We start from the raw sequence: 24,266 nt of genomic DNA, 5'->3' as shown, positions 1-24,266 counted from the left end.
AAACTTTCTCAGTGACCTAAACTACATATGAGATCAGAATCAGCAGGAGGCAAAAAGAACAAAGGGCAATATAAGTAAATTAGGTATGTGGTTAATGGCATGAATGCCACCTTTTTCTTGATGTCCAATAACAGTTATAACTAACTACATAACTAACTTAATGTGCGTCTCACAGCAAGTATGTGAGTCCAAATGGAGGCTTAATGTGTGGGTGGTCTGTCTGTTTTGTGTCTCTACAAGGAGACATAAAACTGAACTTCTTCTTCACTGGCTGCCAAAATAATTCAGCTGGAGTCACACCAAGCCACCAGTAATAGGTTTTCCTGGACTGGAGAGTAGAATAGACCAGAGGGCATCTAATGAACCAGAAATGACAAATCACTAATTTTCCTGCTCATTTCAAAATGAGTGATGGCAGATTTATTCCTGGTATGCATGTGGGTCAAATGGACAGGAAAGTGGTAGCTTAATGCACAATTTGTGGCTTATTTTCCAGATCCGATCCATCCATGCAATTTCTATCATGGCTGTGCCCCTTAAAACAGGCAGCAAACTCTTTAGTTATTTTAATTTTAGTACATTTGAGGCATTATTCTGAAAGTAACTGGCAAATCAGTGTTTTCCCTCACACATCTAAGAAATGAGGGAAAATTATCATTATGACTCCCAAAAAGAAGGAACATACCCATCTATCCTAAAACCTTTCCCGTTCACATGGAGGTATTGTTGTCAGAAGAACTGCAAGATAATGTTTACAAGAAATCTTTAATAAAAGACAAGTGTTACACCCTTGTAGAGAAGACTGACATAGTCACAGATACATAACACACACCATGTCATAGTTGGTCTTATATACAAACACATTATTCAAGAGAATCCCACACACACACACACACACACACACACACACACACACAGAGCGAGAGACTGATTACTACCACTGATTATCTTCCATATCCAAATACCTAATGTATGTTTTTTGGCCATTGGTACAGTACACTTTTGCACACAAACGGGGATGACTTGGAATGCTTTAACACTGTGCAGCAATGATCCACTGAGTGGAAAAACAGTCTCAAAAATCCATCATTGAACACAGCAGCAGGATAGTTACAACTAGCCTCATAGAAATGGATGAAGAAGAAACAGGAAGAACGAGAGCAGACAGGCAGACGATGTGAGTGGCCAGGGGTGAGCAAGTGAATAGGAAATAAAAGGAGGCAGGAGAGACCAGCGAGATAAGGAGCAAGAGGATAAAGAGCTAAAGGTGAAAGAGGTCAGATGTGAGAGGTTAAAGCGTTCCTTCGTCCAGCAGTTTGTTGATGCCGTTGCAGATCTTCCTCAGAGAGAGTCTATACTCCTCTCCGTCCCCGTACAGCTCAGCCAGGAACTCCCCATGGGCAAAATGGTTGAAAACATGATCAATGCGTGCATGTGAGCGCGCGGTCAGGTGATGCTCGACCAGGGTGTGAAGCAGGTCCCTACACTCCAGCAGGAGCTCAGACAGAATATTCCTGTCAAAGGTGTACTCCACCTCGTAGAACGACACTGCCGTCATAGCCGCTTGGTTCATCTTCTTCTTGAAGCGCTCCACTGTGTCCAGCTCGTCAGGGCTGAACTGGTGGTTGCGGTACAATATGCCGATCTTCAGGGCGATCTTTATGACGTCCTTGATGATCTTGTGGGCCTCCTTCTTGCTCTTGGTGAACTCCCGGCTCGTCTTGTAGAGCTCGTCCAAGATCTCGCTGCTGGTGTCATCTGTCAACATGTTGGCCACCACCATGGTCGCCATTTTGCTCAGGATCTTCTTCTGGGCCTGCAGGGCCAGGGAGCGAGAGTTAAAGCTCTCCTGCCCTGAGAGGAGAGAAAAGAGAAAGACAGAGAAAGGCAAGTATGTCAGAGTCAGTCCTTACGGTCAGAAATCTTCACTATATCATATAATTGTTTAAAGGAGGAGTGGAAGGAACAAACCAAACAGTGGAATAATGATCCTTCTCAAGTAGCAGCTTTTCATGCACTGATACTTTAATGCAGTATTAATAGATTGTGTTGGCCTATTCTACTCTCCTTGTTCTGGGCAAAAGAACAAGCTGGCTCATAAAGTTGATAATGCAAATGTGCCTAGTCCTACATCCAACTTACATGGAACAACATTTGTATTCATTTGGAGTTATGTCTCTGCGCACTTGATGAATGTAAGTCCAATATTCATTCTCCTTTTAGCCCTGTGTTGGATTCCACCAACTCCTGAGGGAAATACTTGCATCTCTAGCTGCTAAATGCGGCACTAGTCGCTAACTTTGTCATTTGGTGCTGGGCGGGTAGTGTACAGTCCTATTTTGTTGTTGCTAAAAACAGCTATCTGCTAAGAACATTGTCCTATCCCACCTCAATAGATGTTGTCCATTTGTAGATGTGAGTCTTGATGTTAAATACATGGAAAAAATAAAGTGTATCTTGTTTTTAAGTTTGACTGAAAGCAAATTTGTAATTCGACTATGGTACTTTTCAAAGGACATTAAGAACAGGCAGTATGCTGTGCCTTTAAGAGATATTGAATGGATAAACTCAGATATATTTTCATGAATACACTAGACTGAGTATTTGAAAGAGATGGAGCACTTTTCCAATACATCTTTATTCATCTTTTTATTATGGTGTTTAACCACCTCCCTTAAATTTCAGCATGTTTACATGTAACAGCTGACTTCCACCTGAACAAATGGGCTTTTGAACCTCTGTTGACCCATTGTAATAAAAAATATGGGCACTTCCTTTCTCCAGTTTTCACTGACACTACTTTGTCCTTGCATAAAGAACTCTGTGTTTTTGGTATGAACAAAGGCTAAATCCAATTCCAAACTTATAACTGAAGCTAACTAAAAGTTTATTTGACAAAAAAGTATTTATAGAGTTTTTAAAAAGTTACAAGTTACAAAAATAATTCAATACAGAATACAGTCTCAGTGCATGAACACATGTACAGCAAGGCGGCGTCCTTCCTAGAGCTGCTAGTGATGTGGGCAGGGAGGAATCTGCTCTGGATAACATCAAACAGCTGTACACTGATAAGAACTTCTTTGCACACTGTCTCTCCACAAGTCCAGATTGATCACAGTTTTGTCCCACTGAAGTCGCTATTCATCATAGAGGAGAGCATCAAAAGCTGCCTGTATCTTCATACAGCGATGCCAGCAGCTTAACATGTGTTTGTGTGAATGTGAGGAGTGGGAGGACGGAAAGGGGTTTTATTTAGGTGCCACCCAGCTACAAATTACACACCAGTTAACTCCTATTATGATTACAGCTCAGGAAAGAAGCCTCACTTTTTCCTCCTGATCCCTGGGCACATTGTCAGCCTCTTCCTCCTCCACATATATGTCCAGAGAGAAAGAGAGAGAGAGAGTGAGAGAGAGACAGAGAGTATGGAGGCGTCATTGCCCAGTGAGCACAGAACAGCAGATGAGCCAGAGAGTAGCACTTGCTTTGTTGTCACTATAATTTTATTAAAACAGACAGCTACGTGACCATGCAGAATTCACACCATCATCGTATCATCTGTGTGTGTGTCTATATACGTTTGCTATTTAAATACACACATACAAGAGGTTGAATGCTGCACAACAATTGAGAGAAATCCCATCTGTGGTATTTCATGTGAATGAGCAAAACTGACATTTCATGTGTTGGTCTGAAGCTAAATGGCATTTCGTGTGTGGACATATAATTTACTGTGACATTTACAACTAATAAGGCAAATGTCTTTGTCTACAGTCATTTCCCAATACATAAGCTTTGATGTACTGCTCCTTTGTTCAGCTTTGTGAGAGCAGGGGTGAGATCTATTGTATGTTAGACAAAAGAGGAGTGGGTAATTATAAAGATATCATACCGATGGTAAGAAATTGTCTCTGAAAGATTTCCAGTGTGTATGTGAGTTAAATTAACACCCACTGCATAAACACAGACAGGTGGGACACAAATAAAATCCTTCTCAAGGAGAATAATAACTTGAACTAAAACTTGCTGAATAGGAGTAAGATTATTTGTGTCACTAAAGGTGCAAAAGTAGGTTGTTTGAAAATTTGGCTGTTACTTATTTACAAACTGTTCGTGGGTGGCATCCTGACTAATTAAACTCACCAACCAATTCCTTTCCAATCCAATGAGGCTCTTTGAAGTGATCAGCATGTTTTTAAAAAGAAAGTTTTATTAAAGCCTTTGTTACTGTTAACTGAATGTGACTAAACTCCTGATTGTGTCCTCATTACTGCTTTTTCCATATTGTATTTGAGTGCAAACTTCACAAAAAATCCTCTTGATTTCACTTAGAGTGAAAAGTTGTTATGGCTAACATATTAGCTAACAATTGCCAATTCACACAAAGCAAACACTTACAACATTACCTTACATTTTGAGTAGTTTTTCTGGTGACTTAGCGAATGGAAGTCCTGTATTCACTCATCTAGCTCTGTTTCTGTCTCTGTTAACTCCTTAGGGAAACAGCCGGCTTTTTAGCTGCAAAATGGATCACTTTCTTCACTAGCTAGTTGCAAAGTTAGTCCAGCCTTTGTGCAGCTGATGGAAACAAAGTTGATGAGAGAGGTGAGACTGGACCAAAATGTTTATGCTGTGGGTCACTAAACCAAAAAAATAAGCTGAATGCTAAATCTCTCTGCAGAGCTGAGGGGATTGCAATGTTAAGGGATAGTTCTCTGTGTGTTCATCACTATGAGCTACTCCTTTCACATTATGAGTAGTCATACAACAGTAATTAGTGCAGCTTAAAGTGAATCAGAATTACCTAAGAAAGTAATCAAAAAGGACATGTACATAAAAACACGTACATTAGTGGACAGTATATAAGTTACTGTTCTGTACTACTGACACTACACATAAACACATTAACAATACTGTGGGGAGCAAAAACAGGAGGCCAGTTGATTTTACTTGAAATAAAATGAAATATTCAAACTCTCATTTTTTTTATTTCCCTACATAAATCATGTTCATCCAACTAAGTTGCACTCGATAATTTTACCCTGGTCATCCCCCTGGTAGCTCTATGCCCCCCAGTTTGAGAACCACTGCTCCAGCCAATGACTCTGTATAAATCCTAAACTTTCAACAGTCAACGTCAGTCTGGAAGAAACGAGCTAGTGTCTTATTCCTGCAGGCTGCTGTTTAGAGAGTGCTCTTAAATACTTAACATTTATACCAAATGTAAACTATATGGCCTGAGGCAATGAAGAGATAACATATGCGAATATACTGTGTGTTTCACATAAGGAATATTTCCACAATATTTGAATAGCAACACCAGGACATGTGACTGTGGTTCTCATTAGGCAGATCTGTGCCTCTCATCAACAGGCTCTCTTTGTCAATGTTATTTCCTGTTTCTCTGAAGCAGCTCTTTGTTCCAGTGAGCCTCTGATATTCAGAAACCCAACTGGATAGATTTCTGAAACCCTGGCACACTGATAAAGGTGACAGCTTGCTCCATAAAGCCGGCCTTGTCAGGCCAATGGTCATGCAGGCTATGTGGATTTGGATCCAACCAGTGTGTGTGATCAGTCACTTTCTAAATGAATTTCTTTCTGTGCAATTAAATAATTAACATCTGTGATTATCACTGCAAAGATTAGGTTAACTCATAACTGAAAAGAGTGCTGCATGAAAGTAACTGATTTGATCTTTTCTGTTTTTAGTGCAGAGCTAAAAGTAGACTAATTATTCTTCTGCCACCCTCCACTACACAGCCTGGAGCCTGTTTCTGAGGACCAGCAGGTGGCTATCGACTAACTTGCTTTGACCCCTGTCTCAAGTCTGTTCACACATCCCAAAGTGGTGAAAAATGTAAGCAAAAATGAAGGAGTGTGGGGGGAAAAATACTGTGAAGAATAGCCATGAGGGTGCTTAAGGTGTGAGTCAGAGTGCTGAGGATGGAGGTGGGTGATTCAGAATCTGGCTAGAGATTTTAGCACATCACAGTAAGTGAGGGTAGATGATTAAGAGTGCACATGAAGACACTGAGAAGTCTGAGCTCTCACACACTCACATACAGCCTGTCACCCAGAGGCTGAGATGAGTGACATGCATGGGCCAGTGTGTCAGAATGAGTTAGAGAAGAGCCCAAGGTGTCAGGAGAGAGATGCCCAGAAAACTGTCTAGCTTGTTACGTATCTCTCACCTGCTTTCACACTTTCTCCCTTGCCTGCTCATTATTTTCTCCACATCACTTGTCCTCAAGTGTAAAGTTTTCACAAAATAAAGTGGGTATTGTGTATGGCATGTGGGAATAAGTTACTGAAAACAAACCAGTTCTCCACCAATGTCAGTCCATCAGAGTGGTTACATAAGTGTGTTTTGGGAGTTGTGAAGTTTACTTTTAACATCGGGATTAGTAAGGTGCTTGCTGCTCTCTGGCCGCGGCTGTTGACTAGACAGTCTCTCTTTGTTCCGCCTGATGTTTTTAGAGCGCTGAGTCAACAGTTTCTGCTGCGCTGCATCAGAACATACATCCAGTGTGGAACATGGAGTGCAGCCAAACCTGCCCCGCTAAAGGTGCCCTGCAAAAAATGTCCATCTGGACTGATTTATTTTCATTCCAGTCAGAGACACTTTTATCAAGGTAGTCACCATTAATAGAAAGTGGCTATACAGTATACCAAAACTAGTTTGCCATTTTAGTAAATATGGTTATTCCTTTTCTGGTGGAGTTATGGCGTATTCATATTATCGTTTGAGTCTCTGAAACGTATCTACTGCTAGCAACATTAGCACTGTAGCTAAGGTGGTGCTGTTTCGTAATATTACAGCTAGCTTGCTTAGCTAGGTGCAATTCACGTTAACTGTCATTTTAACCAGTATGATAATTTTGTCTAACAAACAACAGGCTTAAAACTAAATGTACTCACCAGAGAAAATGAACAGCCAACTCCTAATAAGCTTTTTCAACTACGCTGGTATTTTTTTTTTTTTCATCACTTTATTTGCTGCGCTGGTTAAATTGACACAAGTAGCATGTAGCTGCAGTACTGGAGGCTGCAGTTTCAGGACCGCAATCCTAGGACCGGAACTACAATTCCAGGACCCTTGGTTACTTTGATACTGCCAGCTAGCTGACTGGCTAGCTAGCTATGTTACTCTTTACAGCCCCCCGAAGGCAATTACCCTTACCACAACCACCAACGAGTGTGTGCCTAAACCTAAGTTATTAATTATATGCATGTTGACCGGTTAACCCTACAGCTGCGCACGGCCGACGTGCTAGCAGACAGGGTTAATCTCCTTCGTGTTGCTGTGCATTACCAACATCACTCCACTAGATGGCACTGTCGCAAAAGAACTAAGGTCCTACAACTGCGGTCCCAGGATTGCGGGGGTCCCTTTTTATATACAGTCTCTGGGGGGTACTGAAACTGCAGCCTCCGGTACTGCAGCTTCATACTATTGATTGACACAGTGCCGTTGGTACGAATCAATCTAGCCTGATTGACAGGTTGCCATAGTAACGACTTGTCAATCACAGATACTCCCGCCCTGAAGCATACTATATAATTTACTAAATGAATATCATGTTGTATTGACATGAAACTAGCAATTGAGACCATAAACTCATTAGGAAAGTGTTTACTGAGGTAATAAATCAGGTGAGAAGTAGAGTCATTTTACCATTATTTCTAATGGAACCGGACTTATTTTGCAACCAGAAGAGTTACCCCCATGCAGGTTTCGCGTTCGCCTAAATTCTCTGACCGTAAGCTTCCCACTCGGGTAAAACATGTTTAAGAAGATTCATACATACAAATGTAGGGGTCCAGCCAGCAGCCATTTAGCATTGTTTAGTACAAAGACTGGAAACTGGGGGAAAGAGCTAGCCTAGTTCTATCCAAAGGCAACAAAATCTTCCTAGTGCCTCTCATCTACCAGCAAAATCTACCAGCGCCTCTAAAGGTCACTAATTAACACATTGTCACAATGGCTGTTTCATTTTTTACCAAAACAGAGAAATATGACAACATCAGCCCTGTTTTTGGTTCATTACACTGGCTCCCAGTATGTTTTAGAATTGACTTTAAAATTTTATTGATTACTTTTTATGGCCTCTCGCCCTGTTATATCTTTGGCCTTTTAGTCCCATACACACCAGCACGTACCTTGAGATACTCGAGCAGAGGTCTGCTGTCTGTTCCAGAGTCTCAATTGAAAACTGAAGGGGACAAAACATGCAGTCAGGGTCCCGAGGCTCTGGAACAGCCTGCCCGAGGAAATCAGGTGGGCTGAGTCAGGGAACTCTGAAGTCCATTCTTAAAACATAATTTTATAGGAGAACCTTACCTGATTTTTTAAAAGTTGATTTTATTCTAATTTATAGATATTTAATAATTACTTTAAACATGTATTTTAGTCTCCTAAGTGTTTTCTTGCTTTTCTCATGTATTTGTTTTTGTGTTTTTTTGTCTTTGCACTTGTTAAAGCACTTTGTAACTTGTTTTTGAAAAGTGCTCAATAAATAAAGATTATTATTATTATTTATACTTGTCTTCATTTCGCTCAGTCTGCCCCTCTGTCCCTGCCTCCCGCTACTTCTCACTTTCCCCACCATGTGTTTCTGATGAACCAGACCAGATGCCCTCACACCTACCCACAAATCACCCCAAAGTCACCTGACTGACTCCCATATCCACCGAACACCTGGTCACATTCCCTGTATCATCTCCACCTGCTGACACACCTGTCTCTCATTATCTCATCAGTCCTTCAGTGTATATAACCAGGTCGCCAGGTTGCCAGCTCTTTCTCTTCGCTAGTTTGAGCACTTGTTGTGCTCCTGTGTTCCAGACATCTGTGTCTCTTCCTGATATTCTGCCTGACATCTTCTACCCGTGTTTTGACTTGCTACCTCTCTATGACCTGCCTACTTTGACCCCCTGTGTTAGTTTGCTTGTTTGGATTATCTTCAGTTTAGTTGTATTTATATAGTGCCAATTTATAAGTAAGTAGTAATAAGTAATTAATCTCATTACACTTCTCATATAGAGCATGTCTAGACCATACTCTGGTTGTATTTACAGTGATTCTCACCCTAAGCAAGCAGATGAGGCTGACAATACTAATAATAGGACTAATAATAATATTTGTAGCAGTGGGTGGCAAGCAGGAACATGGGGGCAGTAGGTGGCTTGCAATCATATATCCAGACTCTACAGCTCCGGAGGCAGAAATACCTGCTGAAAGTGAGAAGAGAGAGACAAGAAAGCACAAAACCAGGGGGAGGGAAGATGTTGTGTAAGTAATATGCATAATGGGATAAGATTGAATGCAGATGGTGAAGGAGAGGGGAGAGAGGATCTCCATGCATTATGGAACTCTTCCGGTTGTCTAGGCCTAGAACAGCACAACTAAGGGATGGTCCAGAACTCACCTGAGCCAGCCCCAACTGGCTCAGGTGAGTTAGCTTTATCATAGAGGAAAGTCCTTATCAAAGAGGAAGGTCTTAACCCTACTCTTAAATGTGGAGATGGCGTCTGTGACACACGTTATATCTCGTTTGTTTACTTCCAAAAAAAACACATTAATTAGTGAGCAGTGGACACTGCCATTATATTATATATATGATTGGACATAACTAGTCAGCTGGTAACCAGACAGCATATGAATGAGTCAGTGAAGCATGCAGGTGAAGCTGCTAATGTCAATCAGCTAATGTAAGCGTAACTTCAGTGTTCTGCTTGAACTAATACACTAATGAACCAGTGCTCCATGGTCTTTCTCAGTTAATTAAGATACCAACATCTTGAAAAAAACATCTGTTAAATGAGTAGACTTTCAGTGGAAGTTAAGTGAACTGATTCTGGAACTTTTCTCCAGGAGATTTAATATTTGTGTAAGTGATAAAACTCAGCACTAGATGAAATGACTGGCTTTTCTGCAGCGTGCTGGGCAGCTGGACTATGAGATGGGGTCCCAAGGCTTGTGTTGGTCTTGTTCCAGAGTAACCACAGGAATGAGCCATTAGCAGGACCAGCAGCTAACACTGACAAGGACTGACTGGCCTTTACTGAGTCAACGCTGGAGGCACTTGTGGGCTCATCAACCGGAACGCTGCACAGAACACTCGTCTGACTGGGGCGACTGTGTGAGTGTGTGTGAATCTGTGTGTCTTTCACTGGCTGTTGGGCTTCATGTCTCGACAGCAGAAAAAACAACAAGAAGATTAATAGAATACAGTCAGTCGTTATCACAATTTAGATATAAGACTGTTAGATATTGATAGTAATAACCAAATCCATCTGCATGGCCACTAATTGGCCAAAGTGATTAATTAAACTAAAATAAAAAGCCAAGGAAAGTAAAAAAAAAAAGACTTATAAAATGAAATCAGTAAATTAGATAAGTTCATCAGAAAAAATGTAGCCATGTCAGGGTGTGATAAGGACACATATGTGTAACTGGCTGTATATAGTATATATTTATATGACCAACAGCTTAATGGTACTAGAACCTGCACATTACACATCTGAGATGTACCAGGTCTTATGTGCCAGATGTGTGAAAGTTTATTTGATTATTTTGAGAAGTAGTATTGATGTAATATGGATATTGCATAATGTTTTTTTATTCTTTAATCTGTTCTATTTTTATTATCTGGAAATAAAGAGTTCTATTAAACCAAATAAAACTGCAGCATGTATTCATATAAATAAAGAATATAAATAAACAAAGATAGGATTAAGATAACAAAATGTAATATATATAATATGTTGTATAATATTATATATGGTATCGTTTAACACAATAACAAATGTAAAACTAAGCTGAAATTGAAAAAGAGTTAAAAATAAATTAGGGAATTAGTAAAAAAAAAAAAAAAAAAAAGAACCCTCCACCTGAGTGTAACGTTCTTTTCTTAAATTGTTAAAATATTTTCTATTCTGAGCTATTTAGCGAGTCATTTACTTCTGCAGCCATTAATTACATGATGGTTTTGCTCTGAACTATTCAGAGCTTCTGCAGGGCTAAAAATCCTGCCTGTATCAGATATCTGAGACACACACAGGAAACACAATGCTTGATCAGTGCTTTCCTGATTGGGGTTGCTAATGACAACATGCTCATGCTCATCTCCAGTATTGGACAATACCAGGTCACACTCTCTGCACAGGTGCATCGGATGTTGTTGTTTATTTTGCCAGATACATGTTCACCACACATTGTCGTATGTGCTCACACAACAGACACAGGTGTTCATGCACAGTCGTTCATTAAGGTTGCACAGGATGAACATGTCACAGTCAAAAAGAAATTTAAAAAAGCATCTATTTACCAAACTTTTAACTGCTTAGCACCTGTCACCCCTTCCTCTAAACATGATCAGTTTAAACAGCCAAACTGTAAAGGTTGCTGACCAACAACCTAGCTCAGAAAGTCAGAAAAGTAGGAGAGGATTGGACTGTTTTTGGTGAGTGACAAACAAAAAAAAAGCTCTGAGCCCTGAAAAGCTTCCTTGCAGCCCAGTTGTAGCCGTCATTAAAATTGCCCACTGTACATCTACTTTCCATGTGCAACCTATTTTCCATTTCACGGACAGTAATGCATTTTTTAACTGAATAGCGAATACACGCGTTTCTGAAATGAACAGTTGCCGGGGGTTTCTTTGCACCCTGTAAATGCTAGAACAGCAATAATTTTCCAGATGTTTTCCTTTTCAGATATTTTCTTTTATAAGGGGACTGCACCACAGTGCTAATCCCCTTTTGCCTCATGTGTACTGTAAAGTTGGACTTCTGCAGTAGTTGCATACATTCATATTTTACATACAATAGACAGACTTTAAAGTCTGCTAGCTTGTGTGCTGTTGAAAGAAGTCCAAGAAAGGCTCACACTAATAAAGTATAAATAATAATAGTCACCCATCAGCACTGCCATTTCATAGCGTACAATCACAACCTTAACAATGTATCAATAAGAAAATGTCAGGGAAAATGCTCTTTGTACAGGAGAGGTAAACAGGGGTGACAGCTTGACTTCCACTTCTTTTGCCATGGCCTTTTCATCTGCTTTTGGTTTCCAGTTAGGAGCTGCTGCAGACTCTCTGTGGTTGCATTTACAAGGCTTGAGGAAAACAATGGAGCGGGTCATTCAGCAGCAGCAAAGGGGTTTTTAATAGCCTGCAGGGTTAGTGTTAAGCAAGCCTGAGAGGCCAGTGGACTTGAGTGGATGGTGTGTTGTGCCAGCTGGTACCAGAGCTCAACTGGAGCTGGGAGTAAGACGTATTTTATTTAGTGTCACTCTGCGGGCTACAATCTTTGTGTTTCTCAGTTCACTTCTGCGATTTCATTTCCACACATAGACCTATAGTTATTAGAGCGTGTAAAGATACATCACAATACAGGCCTTCATACACAAAGGAAAGAGCTGCAGAAGTGTCTAGGCAGTGGAATAAATTTGTTTTGTCATTTCATGTCTCTCTTCCACGTACTCTGAACCTGCAAAGGTTCCGTTCTGGTGTATTTTTGACTGCCACAGCTAATCAGAAGATGACTCAAACATACCACAACCTGCTCACTCTCTGTCTATCATGCAACTGTAATGCATGTGTGTGTTTGTATCTAGATGAAAGTGACTGGGGGTGATAAAGACTTAGAAAGATATGGTTTCTTCAGAGTGAAAGAGATTGAGACAGTACAGTGTAGTGCACTGATATGCATTATTCATAATATGTAAAGCCAGTTTCTAAAGGGTACTCTCGTGCTGAAAGAGGTCATTCACTGTGTCATTAACAGCTCAGGATGTAGAGGAACATTCAGACCTTAAGGGTTAATAAATAACTGCTTTTAATACCTTAATGACTCTCATTTGTGTGAACTGAGATTAACAAGTGTAAAGTTCATTCCTTTTTGTAGATGTGGATCATTTAGTGGCTGAAAGTGGAATGTACAGGTTACAGCTAACTTGCGCTTTACTGGAAGAATGTGTAGTGGCAGGAAATACAGATTTATTCTCCTCAGAGATCCCCCAAGGCTCATAAAAAGGCCTACTGCTAACTTTGTCTAAACTTTGTGGGCAAGACAAATGGATGTTGTGTTATTTGTGTGCTGTTAATGGTTTGTGCAGGTGTTACCGGTCTCTGCTTTAACCTAGTTCTTCTTTTGTGCCAAATTGGGAACATAGATGGGGTGAGGCACAAAAGACACTACGTCCTCACAGAAAAACCCCACGAGAAACATCAAGAAAAAATACAGAAATACCCGTCAAGGGAACATCATAAAGGGCAAAAACAACTAAGAAAGCAAACAAATAGGGTTAGGGATGATAAAAATTATAATGTTGATAAAGTACTTAATGCAAAGGCAATAAATGGTCAGATCAAAACCTCATCCTATGAGTCACTTTTTATCATGTTTTTGTTGGAGGATTTTGAATTGAATTTTATCCTGATAAGAGGAACATGAATAGCAAATGGCTGAAGAGGTTTGAGAGCCTCACCACCAGCGCAGGAAATCAACAGATTCATACTTGACTTGATAAATCTGTAGGGTGATGTATTGGCCAATATTTTTTCAGTGCAGATACTGTATATTGGCATCCGCCGCTGATAGATAGCTGTAGTGCAGAAATGCCAAAGATATGTTTTATGTTTATTTATTTTAAAGCACTGACAAGTTCGTGTTATTCTGTAAAATATCCCCCTCAGTATGCATGTTGGTGATAATTATTTAATAACCCAAATTATTGGATTTTTTACATTGTTTATGTTATGTGTTTATGTTCAGCTGAACTATCATTATCAGATCTCTTTTAAAGCTCTCAAATATCACTATTAGATTAAATAATCCATCATTTGTAGGGCTCTGTTATACACATGTTAATTTTATATTTATGTTTGGATGACATTATACATGATACAATTGCTGCACATATTTTATTAGTGAATTATTAGTGAATTGTGCTGAAATTCTGATTATGCTTTTACATTGTTTTCTGTTTTTGCAACACATATTTGGTTGCATTTTCTCACTTTGCAGCATTTGTTCTGAATGCTGCAGTGTTGTCAAATTAATGAAAATGTTTTCCCCATTTGCTTGTGTTTTCTTAACTTGCAGTGCGTTGAGCTCTCAGGGGCACTGTAAAATAAACCCTTCACTAACATCTTCCTGCCTGTTGGACTTGTGAGTATATTGGTTTCAGTCAAAAGAAACACGGATTTCATTGAATGGAACTGTCAAAACTCGACTCAGCATTTCTGGCAAATGCATAATGGAAGAAAATCATATAAACAGAACTGTTAGAAGTGTTTCCCAATAACGTCAAAATTGATGTGTGGTAATGTAACTGTAATGAAGAGGCCTGATAGTACGAGACCATTTTTGAAACTACTAAGTGTGTTTTTCCTGGGACTGGTCTAAGTGCTTCTCCTGTGACTAACAGCCCAGGGAAAAGCACTTAGGAGTCTCTCTGAGTCAGGAGGGACACATGATTGCCGTTGACCACCACACAGCTTTACTTAATACCCCATCCCTCATCTCTTCCTTTGTCTCTCTCTGTCTCTTAGTTTTAATGGCCATGTCCCTGTGGAGTTGAACCAGAGTGATGAGGTGAAATGTTGCATTGGCAGGAGAAGTCTGATTGGTTAATGTGCCGCTGGCTTGATCGCCTGTCACAAGGAGTGGGAGGGTGGAAATGGGGGAGAGAGAGATATCAGAGGTTTGATCTCCACCTTTAGTTCAGCCCTTGGCTATCACAGTCACTCCTGGTTGTGAAGACACAAGAAATGGCTGGTATCCAGGACATCCTGTTAGGACACAGGGTGGACTGCAGGGCCCTGTAAGATCCCCGCCATTTGACCTCTAGTCTGCTATAAAGCTAATGTCTTCACCAGCTGTGGTTAGCTGAAGTTTGCCATTGTTTGGCTAGATCCATGCCACAGTTACTGTATCTGGCTACACGTACTTGGGAATTGACTGGAGGCTCTGCTTCCCTCCTCTGGGAGTGTCTCTGTAAACCTTCTCTGCCACAATCATTAGCTGAAAAATTCTGTCAGGTGGGAATTGGTTGGTTGTGAATAAATTACATATTTGCTACTGTCTGCTGAGACTTTCTGTAAGATAATAAGGATTCACTATTGCAAGGTTTTGCAGCCAGTGTTAGGCAGGTCTCTGAAACGGTCCTGGCTCACAGGAAGTGATGCTTTTTACAATTTTGTAAACACTGACTGTGCGACCAACCACCATGACTGGACAATCAAAGGCGAGAGTGCTAACTACAGTCAAACTTCACTCACAAAAAAATGCAAAGAAATGCGAGAGTTCAAAAACAGTAGCAATATATTTATAGAAAGCTGGGTACAACTGTATGGGTGTGTGTGGACTATAATGATAGACTGTGAGACTTAGGCCTAATAAAAAACAGAGGAGGATAAAATATTGGGGCTTTCCTTACTTTATCTGTCCTGGAACCCAGACACAAAGTTCCCTTAATTTTTTCCATCTGAAATAAAGTAACAAATTTACAGAGAAAGAAAGATGGACATTGTGGGCAGAGCTGGCAGTATGTGCCTTTTCATTTCACAGCATTCAGTCAAGATTAATAGTGAGCAGGAGAAAGTAGAAATGGGGAAAGCTGAAAAAAATGAGAGGAAAGATAATGCGTTTGCTTGAAAAATGCTCTGAATTAGCGTGGATAAAAATAAATACATCAATATACAATCACAGCCATTCTGACTGTCTGCAGATGTGTCACTTCATTTAAAAGGAGCGTGGAGGACAAGGATGGAGGAGGTGGGGGTGTTAAAGAAAGAGAGGTGAAATCATATGTCCATATTTTGATTGTCTAGCTCCTGTCAGTGTCCCTTTACGTCAAACACAGACCCACACAACATCAAAAGCATCTTCTCACACTCTTTCCCTTTTATATCATCTGCAGCTGTATTCAGAACGAGCTGTGGCGTGGGTCTTTGTCTTGCATTCATGAAGCTCTCGTCTCTTTTTGTAAATCTCTTCCTCTCATTTCTCACCAAATCCACACTGAGCTGAGCATGAGTGGCAAGGAAGTAAGTGTTTTCAGGCCATGGGTGAGTCGCTCCTCTCATAGACCTCGGCCAAGGCTCAGCATGCCGTGGCATCGTTTACAATGACAGACAAATACTCGCATGCACAATCATCCAGGCCATGCCAGCTTTCCCCATAACTTTGGCCTCCTGGTTTGTTTACTAGTTCGCCCACCCTAATTAAGTTTACGAGTTTAAAGTGAGGTAACGGGAAGTTTCAAATCACTAGAAGCGCAGAGGTCCCAAGCCCCTGCCCTAACTATTGCTGTCATGAAAAACTGAAAGATGTTACATGGGTTTTATTGTACTGGATAGGAAACTTGACCCACTTTAACAAAGACAAAACAATGATTTTGTTAGGTGTCCACAAGTACAGCTCCCATCAGGCTTTGACTGCATGCCAATGGCTAATGGGATGCTAAATGTATTACAGTGACATCTGTAATAAGTAGCCGTGTAAGGAATATTAAGATCTTTCACTTAAGTAAAAGTAACAACGTCACATTGTAAAAATACTCCAGATACAAGTACTTAAGGATCAATTATTTTTCCCATTTAGATTTTATTTTTATGATATGATAAGAAAAATGACAATACAAGGACATGGCTACTGCACTGACAAGACAAACCAGTGGAAAGAGGGAGAGGGAGGGTTACAGTGTTTTTTATGCATGTTTTTCTTGTTGACTCTTGTCCTTAGGAACACAGGCATGCACATGATCTTACATCAACACATACTGTGCTCCAGCAGATACTATATTTCCCGGTGAAATATAGTGGAGTATAAGTATAATGTAGCTTAAAATGGAAATACACACGTAAAGTACAAGTACATCAAAATTGTACTTGAGAAAATGTAATTTACTTACTTTTCACCACTGGTAATAATGCAGATTACAAAAATCCAGCCCACATAACTTTACTCATCAGGATACAAGGCAGTTCAATCAGTTTGTCGATTAATAGTTCTGTTTTTACTGTGCAAAGGTAGGTAGGTAGACAGGCATGTAGGCCAGTCATTCATTTTATTCAGTCTGTCAACCCACAATTATTGGTTTGCCAGAGTTGAAGAGGGGAGCAACTGTTGCAACATAGTAGGCTACAGCAACCAGCAGTAAACCTAAAACTGAAAAGCATCCAAGATGAAGTTTCTGATATTCTAAATAAAAAGAAAGTCACTGTTCAGAGGAAAGATTACAGAAAAAAAGAAATGATCTACCACCAGGACAAATACATAGGTATTTGTCCTGGTGGTAGATCAAGCATTATTGTAGCTTTTCCTTGTTAGAGAGTTCGGAGAGTTAGTGAAGAGTTACTCTTCTTGGACAGGTCGGTATTTGTAAAATATTTGGGGTAGGCTATAGCTATTACATTTACTCTACCTAAATAATGGATTTTGCCTTGGAACTGTGGAGATTTCTCTTTATTCAAGTAGCTACATCTGAACGCCAGCTGGGGCGAGATCCTGCAGGCACACCGTAAAACTTTGATGAATAGCCCAGGCTTTTATTTGCTAAAATCACTGAATTGACCCTGCCTATATTTGGAACAGTCGCCCATCTGGGACAGGCCTTAATTTCTTTTGCACAAAACTGAAACTACCATGAAAACAGTTTATTTATTTCAACCAGTATAAATATGAATTGTATTAAAATGTTATATCAAATAATATCAAATACCCTAATTCACCTGATCTAGCTCTGACAGACGGCTTATGCAAAAAATTCCCAATGAATTTATCATCATCTACAGACTGCACACATTAGTTAAACAAGCAAGGATATTGTAAGAATTGTAAGATTTTTGTTTGCTGTAGCCCGCGCCTGCGCTGTACTGGGTTTTCTTTTTGACCTGGAAAAAAAGTTGCCCCCCCGGTTGTCACTGTAAAATTCGCACCCTGATCATAAGTTTAAACATTAACATTTGTATTAATGATCTAAGCAGCTTAGAAGCAGCTAAAGCGGGCAACCCAGCGGGGTTTAAGGGGTTTTATACATCCAAAGAACTTCTATAAAAACCAGAACAGGCATTTAATCGAGACCTGCATTTATTTGTCAAAATGTGTTCCCACACAGGCCGAGTAAACGGGATAGGCAGCTATTTGGGACTTGGCTATTAATTGAAGTATTATGGTACTCTCAAAAGTTCCACACTGCAGGTTGGAACACTGCACACTGTTGGTACAATTACATTAAAAAAGAGCATTATACAACATATAGCATTTAGCATTAAACAACTACAGCTCCCATTGGTGAGGCAAACACAGCATCAATATGGCAAGCGCCATATGTTGTTTTATTTTCAAATAACGAGTTCAGACTCTACTAGCTAGTACAGTAGTAGATGTTACAGCTTTTCTAAAAGACAGATGTAATAAACCCTCAATGAGAAAATAACATGTAGTTATGAATGTTCGGGGAGCAAAGGTTAGCTAAGACAGGCGGAGGGGTTCCAGCTGTCTATGTTGCCTCAATTAAAAGGTTGCTCTTACTTTGATAGGAGCGATAAAAATGGATAGACTTTGAGCTTTGGCCTTGATGACTCTCACTGCATGACAAGCTTTAGTATAAAGCCAAAGTGCTGCTGCTCTCTTGGCTGCCAACCCACCACTAACTAATGACCAGGAAATAACTGTGGTTCACACACACACACACACACACACACACACACACACACACACACACACATATACTGTAGATGGTAGATTTGTTTCTGACTTTTAGTGACTACATTTCTTCTTTCAACTTGACCCTCTCCATTTCAAGCTGAAATCTAATCCTTCCATGAGTTCATTCAGATCCCAGCCTTTAAGAATAACAGTGTGGCATTTTAGTTTCTCTCTGTTGCCCTTATTGCCCATGAAATTTGAAAACCCACACATGTAATTGCCACAACTGCTATTTCTGTCTGCTCTGCTGCTTTCTATATCCCATACACAAACAGTTTTAAAGGTACACTGATTGCAGCTTAATACGACATACCGCTCAGATAGGTGTTGTGATATATTATGTTAAACATAGGTATTCTACTTTGTCCTACCGCAACCCGATAATGCTATATTCACAACAGCTAGTTCATTTGTGTTAGAGTTAAGTGTGAAAAGCTTTGTGTGTAATTGCCTCCTACTCATCCTCATTTTCTGTTTCTATTTTGCTGCCATAATAGGCAAGTGAGGGAGGAAAAATGTTCCATTTAATTTGATATAATCTGCATGGTAAACACATTCTTTTTCTCTTAACATAGAGAAGGTAGGTAAGACAAATCCATACTTCCAAATAACGATGAAAAAAATTTGCGAACCATAAAATCTAAGTTGAAACCAGAAACTGGACCAAAAAATTAAAACTTTCCTCAAATGTTCAAGAAATGATTATGACTTTAAATGATCACAAGTGAAGAAATAAAACAACACACACACAGAAGTGTCTCCATCACAGCTCTTATGTACAGGATTTACAGATCTAGATACCTGTACAGGCTCTGTGCTCCACTGACACCAGTCCAGCCTTCCCTCAGTACACAATGCCCTCCGTCAAACAGCTCGCCTCTCACACCAGGCGCCACTATTGACTGTTTGCTTTGCTTCGGCTGGCCCTCCAGTGAAACCACAACCTTCTCCTCCTCCTGAGTGTGGGACTGTAAGGCCTTGTCAAAATGCCTCTGTGGTCTAATTTCATGTTTCAGTAATGGCTCAGACGTGGGGGAAACAATTCTCTTTCCAAATGTCCCACAAACACTATGAAATGCCACAGTATTGTTGTGTCCATGCATGCATGTGCATACGAGGGAAAATGCACTGGTCAGGGACCTGGGAGTTTTAGGATTTGTATTTCATTGCAGCTAGAGGAAAAGAAAACACTTTCTCCTGAGTCGTCTTTTCCACATACAGTTTCACTCCTGTTTTCTTTTTTTTTCTCAGTTCATGTTACAATTTTCCAGAATCAGCTCCTGGTGTCTCGAGTGTGTGATTGTGTGTGTGTGTGTGTGTGTGTGTGTGTGTGTGTGTGTGTGTAGAAGGCTAGGGTGCAGTAAGCACTCTCCATCTGCGGCCCAGATTAAAGGCGGAGGAAAAAAAAACAAGGATGCATGTGTTGGGAGAGCTCAAGACGGAGGGAATGAGCAAGAAGGGCGCAGGCATTTATTTCAGTATGTGTGTGTGTCTGTGGATGGGCCCACTCTGCCTGTCTCTCATGTGTAAAGCATGTGGCGAGTCTGCCAACATGGCACTCATGAGGCAGAAGCTCTCCTCTGATTGCTGGGTACTCCTGGCCTGGTTTAATGCAGAATGATTTTTTTTCTAAGACCTTTGAAGTGTTCGTGGATGTGCCGATTAGTGGCAATTAACAAGGGCAATAGAGTTTGTTAGTATGTAAATGTGTGAATACTGAAGATCACCTGGATGAATATTCAACTTCAGTTCTGTCATCAAACAACATCTGCAGTTTTTTTGTTTATAATAGACGCACCAGCAACAGCCCACATGCCCTTATGAATCTCACAGCTGTTATTGCAACAGCCAAACAGCATTTCTTTTCAACAAGTCTGCTTTCCATAGAAAAATTTAAGTAAACACAAATGGTTGGAAATAGCTCTGCAGATGGCAGATTGGGTTATGGAGTTGTAGTGAGTCGCATCACCGTGATGAATCAGCCAAAAGTAGACTGTGGGCTGATTATTCACCAACATGTCCAGCTAATACACCAGCTAAATAATAATCCAAACCATTATGCAGGAGTATCTGGAAATCATATTTAAAAGTATCAGTGAAACGCAAATGTGTCTGTTGTGCACCCAATGTGTGATGTGAACTCCAGCAGTCCTCCAGCAGAACAGGTGAGTTGACAGTCAGTCTCATCTTGACTCATAATTAGGTGTGGTCATCGCCACTCCACCACAGAAGGGAAGGACAGGACTGCTGGGTGAATCAGTTTGTGGGTATTGGTATGGTCAGTGGCGTGCTCATTGCATGACTGGATAACTGTGTGATTATGGGAAAAAATGTGAGCCATTGTGTGTGTTTTTTATTTTCTGTGTGTAAGGTCTAAAGGGTACTTCTTTCAGAGTAGTTACGGCTGAGCTGTACAGACAACAGTGGAACAAAGATATTCTGATTCTCACTCCATAGTTCAAATCCTGACTCTCACGTGATAACCTGTCATAAAAAAAGTATTATACCATTCTATTATGCAGTCTCCCCTGAAGCAGTTCTCTAAGTGTTGTTTTTATCTTGCATTGCTGGCATCAAGGCATTGTGAGAATTGTGCAACTAAAGTAAAATACAAGAGAGGTTGAGGTAAAGTCGGTGCAACTGCTAGTGACATCCAGGGATGTTGCTAATAAAAAGAGTATCTGATGGTGAATTTAAGGAAACATTGAACTCCAAGATATCAGTCTCACTCTCTAACAACAACAACCACATTAACAGCTCAAGGGCAGAGGAGAAGGCCAAAAAGGTCAAAGCCACCTGAAACAAAATACCTCAATATTTACACTGCTGAACTTTTGTGCCAGAATACATAATAAAAGCATAGATCAATCACACAGCCCTCATCCACATATCCACGAATAAGGGTCATGTTTGTGTACAGCAACGCTTTCAAAATATGCCTGTTTTCAAAATACTTTTGCTCAGGTTTTGTTGGGACAGTTGACCTTATAAAATGAGGCATACCAGTTTTTTTTTCACAGACAGTAGACTGAGTAGAAGTTGAAGCACAGCCACAAAGCACGACGCATTTTGAGAATGAGTCAGGCTTTTTCTCGACTGGGTAAAATGTCAATCTGCTTTTGCTCTCACGTCACCCTTCATTTTCAACACGTGTAATGTGTTTTTAGGCAAGAAAAAGACAAGCCTATAAGAGTTAATATGTCTTATGTAACAAAGGCTATCACACTGTACATTGCTGGAAGCTTTAGCAGAACACAGCATCTGTAGAAAAATGTTAAATGTTTCCATGATTTACCTTTGGCCCAGTGTCTGGAAAACAGAGTACACCACTTCACATGAAATTGAAATGGATGCAGCCTACGTGTTTAGAGATTGACATGGCCATGCGCACCAATATGAGCATCCTGATTGATGTCTTAACGTTGAACTGCCTGAAATCAGTAAATGATACAGACATGTCATCACCTACAATCGATGTGTCCAAAACTTTCTGGCTCTTATATTAAGGTTCTTCTCTCTTTGCAAATAGACCAAAAGACAGACAGACAGTGGGCCAGATGGACAGACAGATTTGAGTTCAACAGAGCATCATTAACACATAAAGCTCTATGTCCATTTCTATGTCAAATTAACAGGCAAACAGCCACACCATCACCAACATTATCACACAATCACTAACTGGGGCAGCAACAACGTGCTCTGATAAATAATATGTCCATCATTTAGCAGATCTGCTGATAGTACCCAGGGACAAAGCCTAATGGAAAATAATTTTATGAGAACCCAGAGTTCTGTAATAGAGGATAAAGTAATTTAAATCATCAGTCTTTTTACAGGAGGTATGTGAAAAAGAGTAAAAGTTTCAATTGCACTTTGAACTCAAACTTAACTGCAGAAGTTTGTTTCATCTCCTGGCATAAACTTTCCACAGGATCACAGTTCAATAAAATGCATACACGAGTGGAATGCTGAGAAATATCCAATGAGAAACACAAAATCTTAAGCAGTGTTTGTTTGTATATCTGAATGTTTAATGTGTGAGTGCAACTGTTCAACTCTCCTCACTGTAATAAATGTTTGTCCTGTACTCTGACACCATAGATAAAACGTCTTCAACAGGATTTATTTATCAAACAACCACACACAACTTCCAGTAAACTGTAAATCTACAGATTTACATTCATTCTCCGTGAGCGTGAGAAGGAAGACTTCAGCGTTCGGGGAGGCTGTGCTCTCTCTGTAGCTGGATGTGTTGATGAACAAACTGCCTGCACGTGTCGGAGCTTGCCTGTTCCGGTGGTGACCGCACAATCATCAAGGCTCTGCCAGTCACCAGCATCACAGTGAACATGCATCAGAGCTCACAGCAGCACAGGAGTGAGCTACAGATACTGGACTAAGTGACTTTTAAAGTTGAAAATCATATGATTCTTGATTTTTGGGGGCATTATAGAAGTATTCACATGTAAAGGCAAAATGCTGATTGGGAGTCTGCTTTGTGAGAGAAATGGCAGTTGATGAAGCTACAGCCCCGTGGACAGAATGTGTTTATGTTGAGGGTTTAGTAGCTGCTAAAAATGCAGGAAAATGTGGAAATTTTGCCGTAAAACAGGCGGAAAGAACTCGCTGACCCTCCAGATAAACTAATACTCTTCAATGTAGAATTTATTTGCTTAAAGACTAGTTACCACAACATGTCAGGAACTGATGCTGTAGTTGCAGTAATGGTCTTGAGGCTTAACGAGGCTTACCTGGAGAGAGGTCTCCGTCACTCTGCTCTCCGGAGTCTGAATCCATCTTGCCCTGCAGGACACTCGGAGGCTGCAGCAGCTCTCTGATTCCTCTTTCTTGTTGTTCCCTTTCCTCTCCAGAGAGTCTTCTGATTTCTTCACTCAGAGAAAATTTGTTTTTTAATGCAATTTCTTGTTTTTTTTTTCTCCTGGTGAGCTAAACTCCCCCTCCCAGCCTGGATATCAGCTGTGAGAGGAATGCTACTGGGCTGATTTGCTGAGCTGTCCTCCCTTTTTTTGCACTCTTTCCCTATTGCTCTCTTCTCTTCTCCTGACTCCCTCAGTTTCCCTCTTTCCTTCTCCCTCTCATCTACTTTCCCTGTTTCTGATGCTCCCTCCCCTCGCTCACTCTCGGTCCGCCCCCTCTCGGTTTCTCCCTCCCTTGTCTCTGCCACTTGGTCCCTCCTCCTCCTCCTCCTCCTCTTCCTCCTCCTCCTCCTCCTCCTCCTCCTCCTATTCTGTGCTGTCACACTCAGCCTCTTCACGCTCTCTCCACTCAAACTCTTTCTCTACCTCTTTCTGTATGCTGTAAGTGCCGTCTCTTCCTCTCTCTCTCTTCCTCTCTCCCTCCCTCTATCTGTCTCTGGGTAAGAGTGCTGCCTGTGTTTTAGCAAAGCAATGGGAGAGACTCATTCATGGCAACTTGAAATTCATCTCCAGCAGTTTAAATCCCATGACCTCTTGTTACTGGCTGTTATACAATCAGTCACTTACAATCTGAGGTGGTCAGTCACATAAAGTCAGGCCAGGTCAT

General features: G+C 40.6%; 1 protein-coding gene and 1 long non-coding RNA gene across 3 annotated transcripts; one reads left to right on the top strand and one right to left on the bottom strand.

Annotated features, from left to right (window-relative positions):
• Positions 1-746: 746 nt before the first annotated feature.
• On the bottom strand, positions 747-23,778 carry tnfaip8l3 (tumor necrosis factor, alpha-induced protein 8-like 3). Its single transcript, XM_046033661.1, has 2 exons — positions 23,474-23,778; positions 747-1,854 (listed from the first exon to the last, which is right to left on the bottom strand). The coding sequence occupies exons 1-2, from the start codon at positions 23,517-23,519 to the stop codon at positions 1,292-1,294; spliced, it is 609 nt and encodes a 202-aa protein (XP_045889617.1). The 5' UTR covers positions 23,520-23,778; the 3' UTR covers positions 747-1,291.
• On the top strand, positions 8,836-15,004 carry LOC123959544. Of its 2 annotated transcripts, none has more exons than XR_006822331.1 (4): positions 8,836-9,001; positions 9,941-10,144; positions 14,112-14,177; positions 14,561-15,004. It is a non-coding gene; the product is annotated as an uncharacterized LOC123959544 (long non-coding RNA). The 2 variants fall into 2 exon arrangements; XR_006822330.1 differs by having other exon boundaries at positions 8,836-9,294.
• Positions 23,779-24,266: the final 488 nt, after the last annotated feature.

Source organism: Micropterus dolomieu, linkage group LG20 (assembly GCF_021292245.1).
Source record: "Micropterus dolomieu isolate WLL.071019.BEF.003 ecotype Adirondacks linkage group LG20, ASM2129224v1, whole genome shotgun sequence".
Lineage (NCBI taxonomy): Eukaryota > Metazoa > Chordata > Actinopteri > Centrarchiformes > Centrarchidae > Micropterus > Micropterus dolomieu.
Note: the sequence above shows the minus strand (reverse complement) of the source record. Positions and strands in the feature narration are given on the sequence as shown.

Excerpts from the sequence above, each read along its gene's own strand:
- tnfaip8l3 (XM_046033661.1), bottom strand. The coding sequence starts at position 23,519 with ATGGATTCAGACTCCGGAGAGCAGAGTGACGGAGACCTCTCTCCAG. Across the intron at positions 1,855-23,473 it reads TGACGGAGACCTCTCTCCAG|GGCAGGAGAGCTTTAACTCT; the intron begins GTAAGCCTCGTT and ends CTCTCCTCTCAG.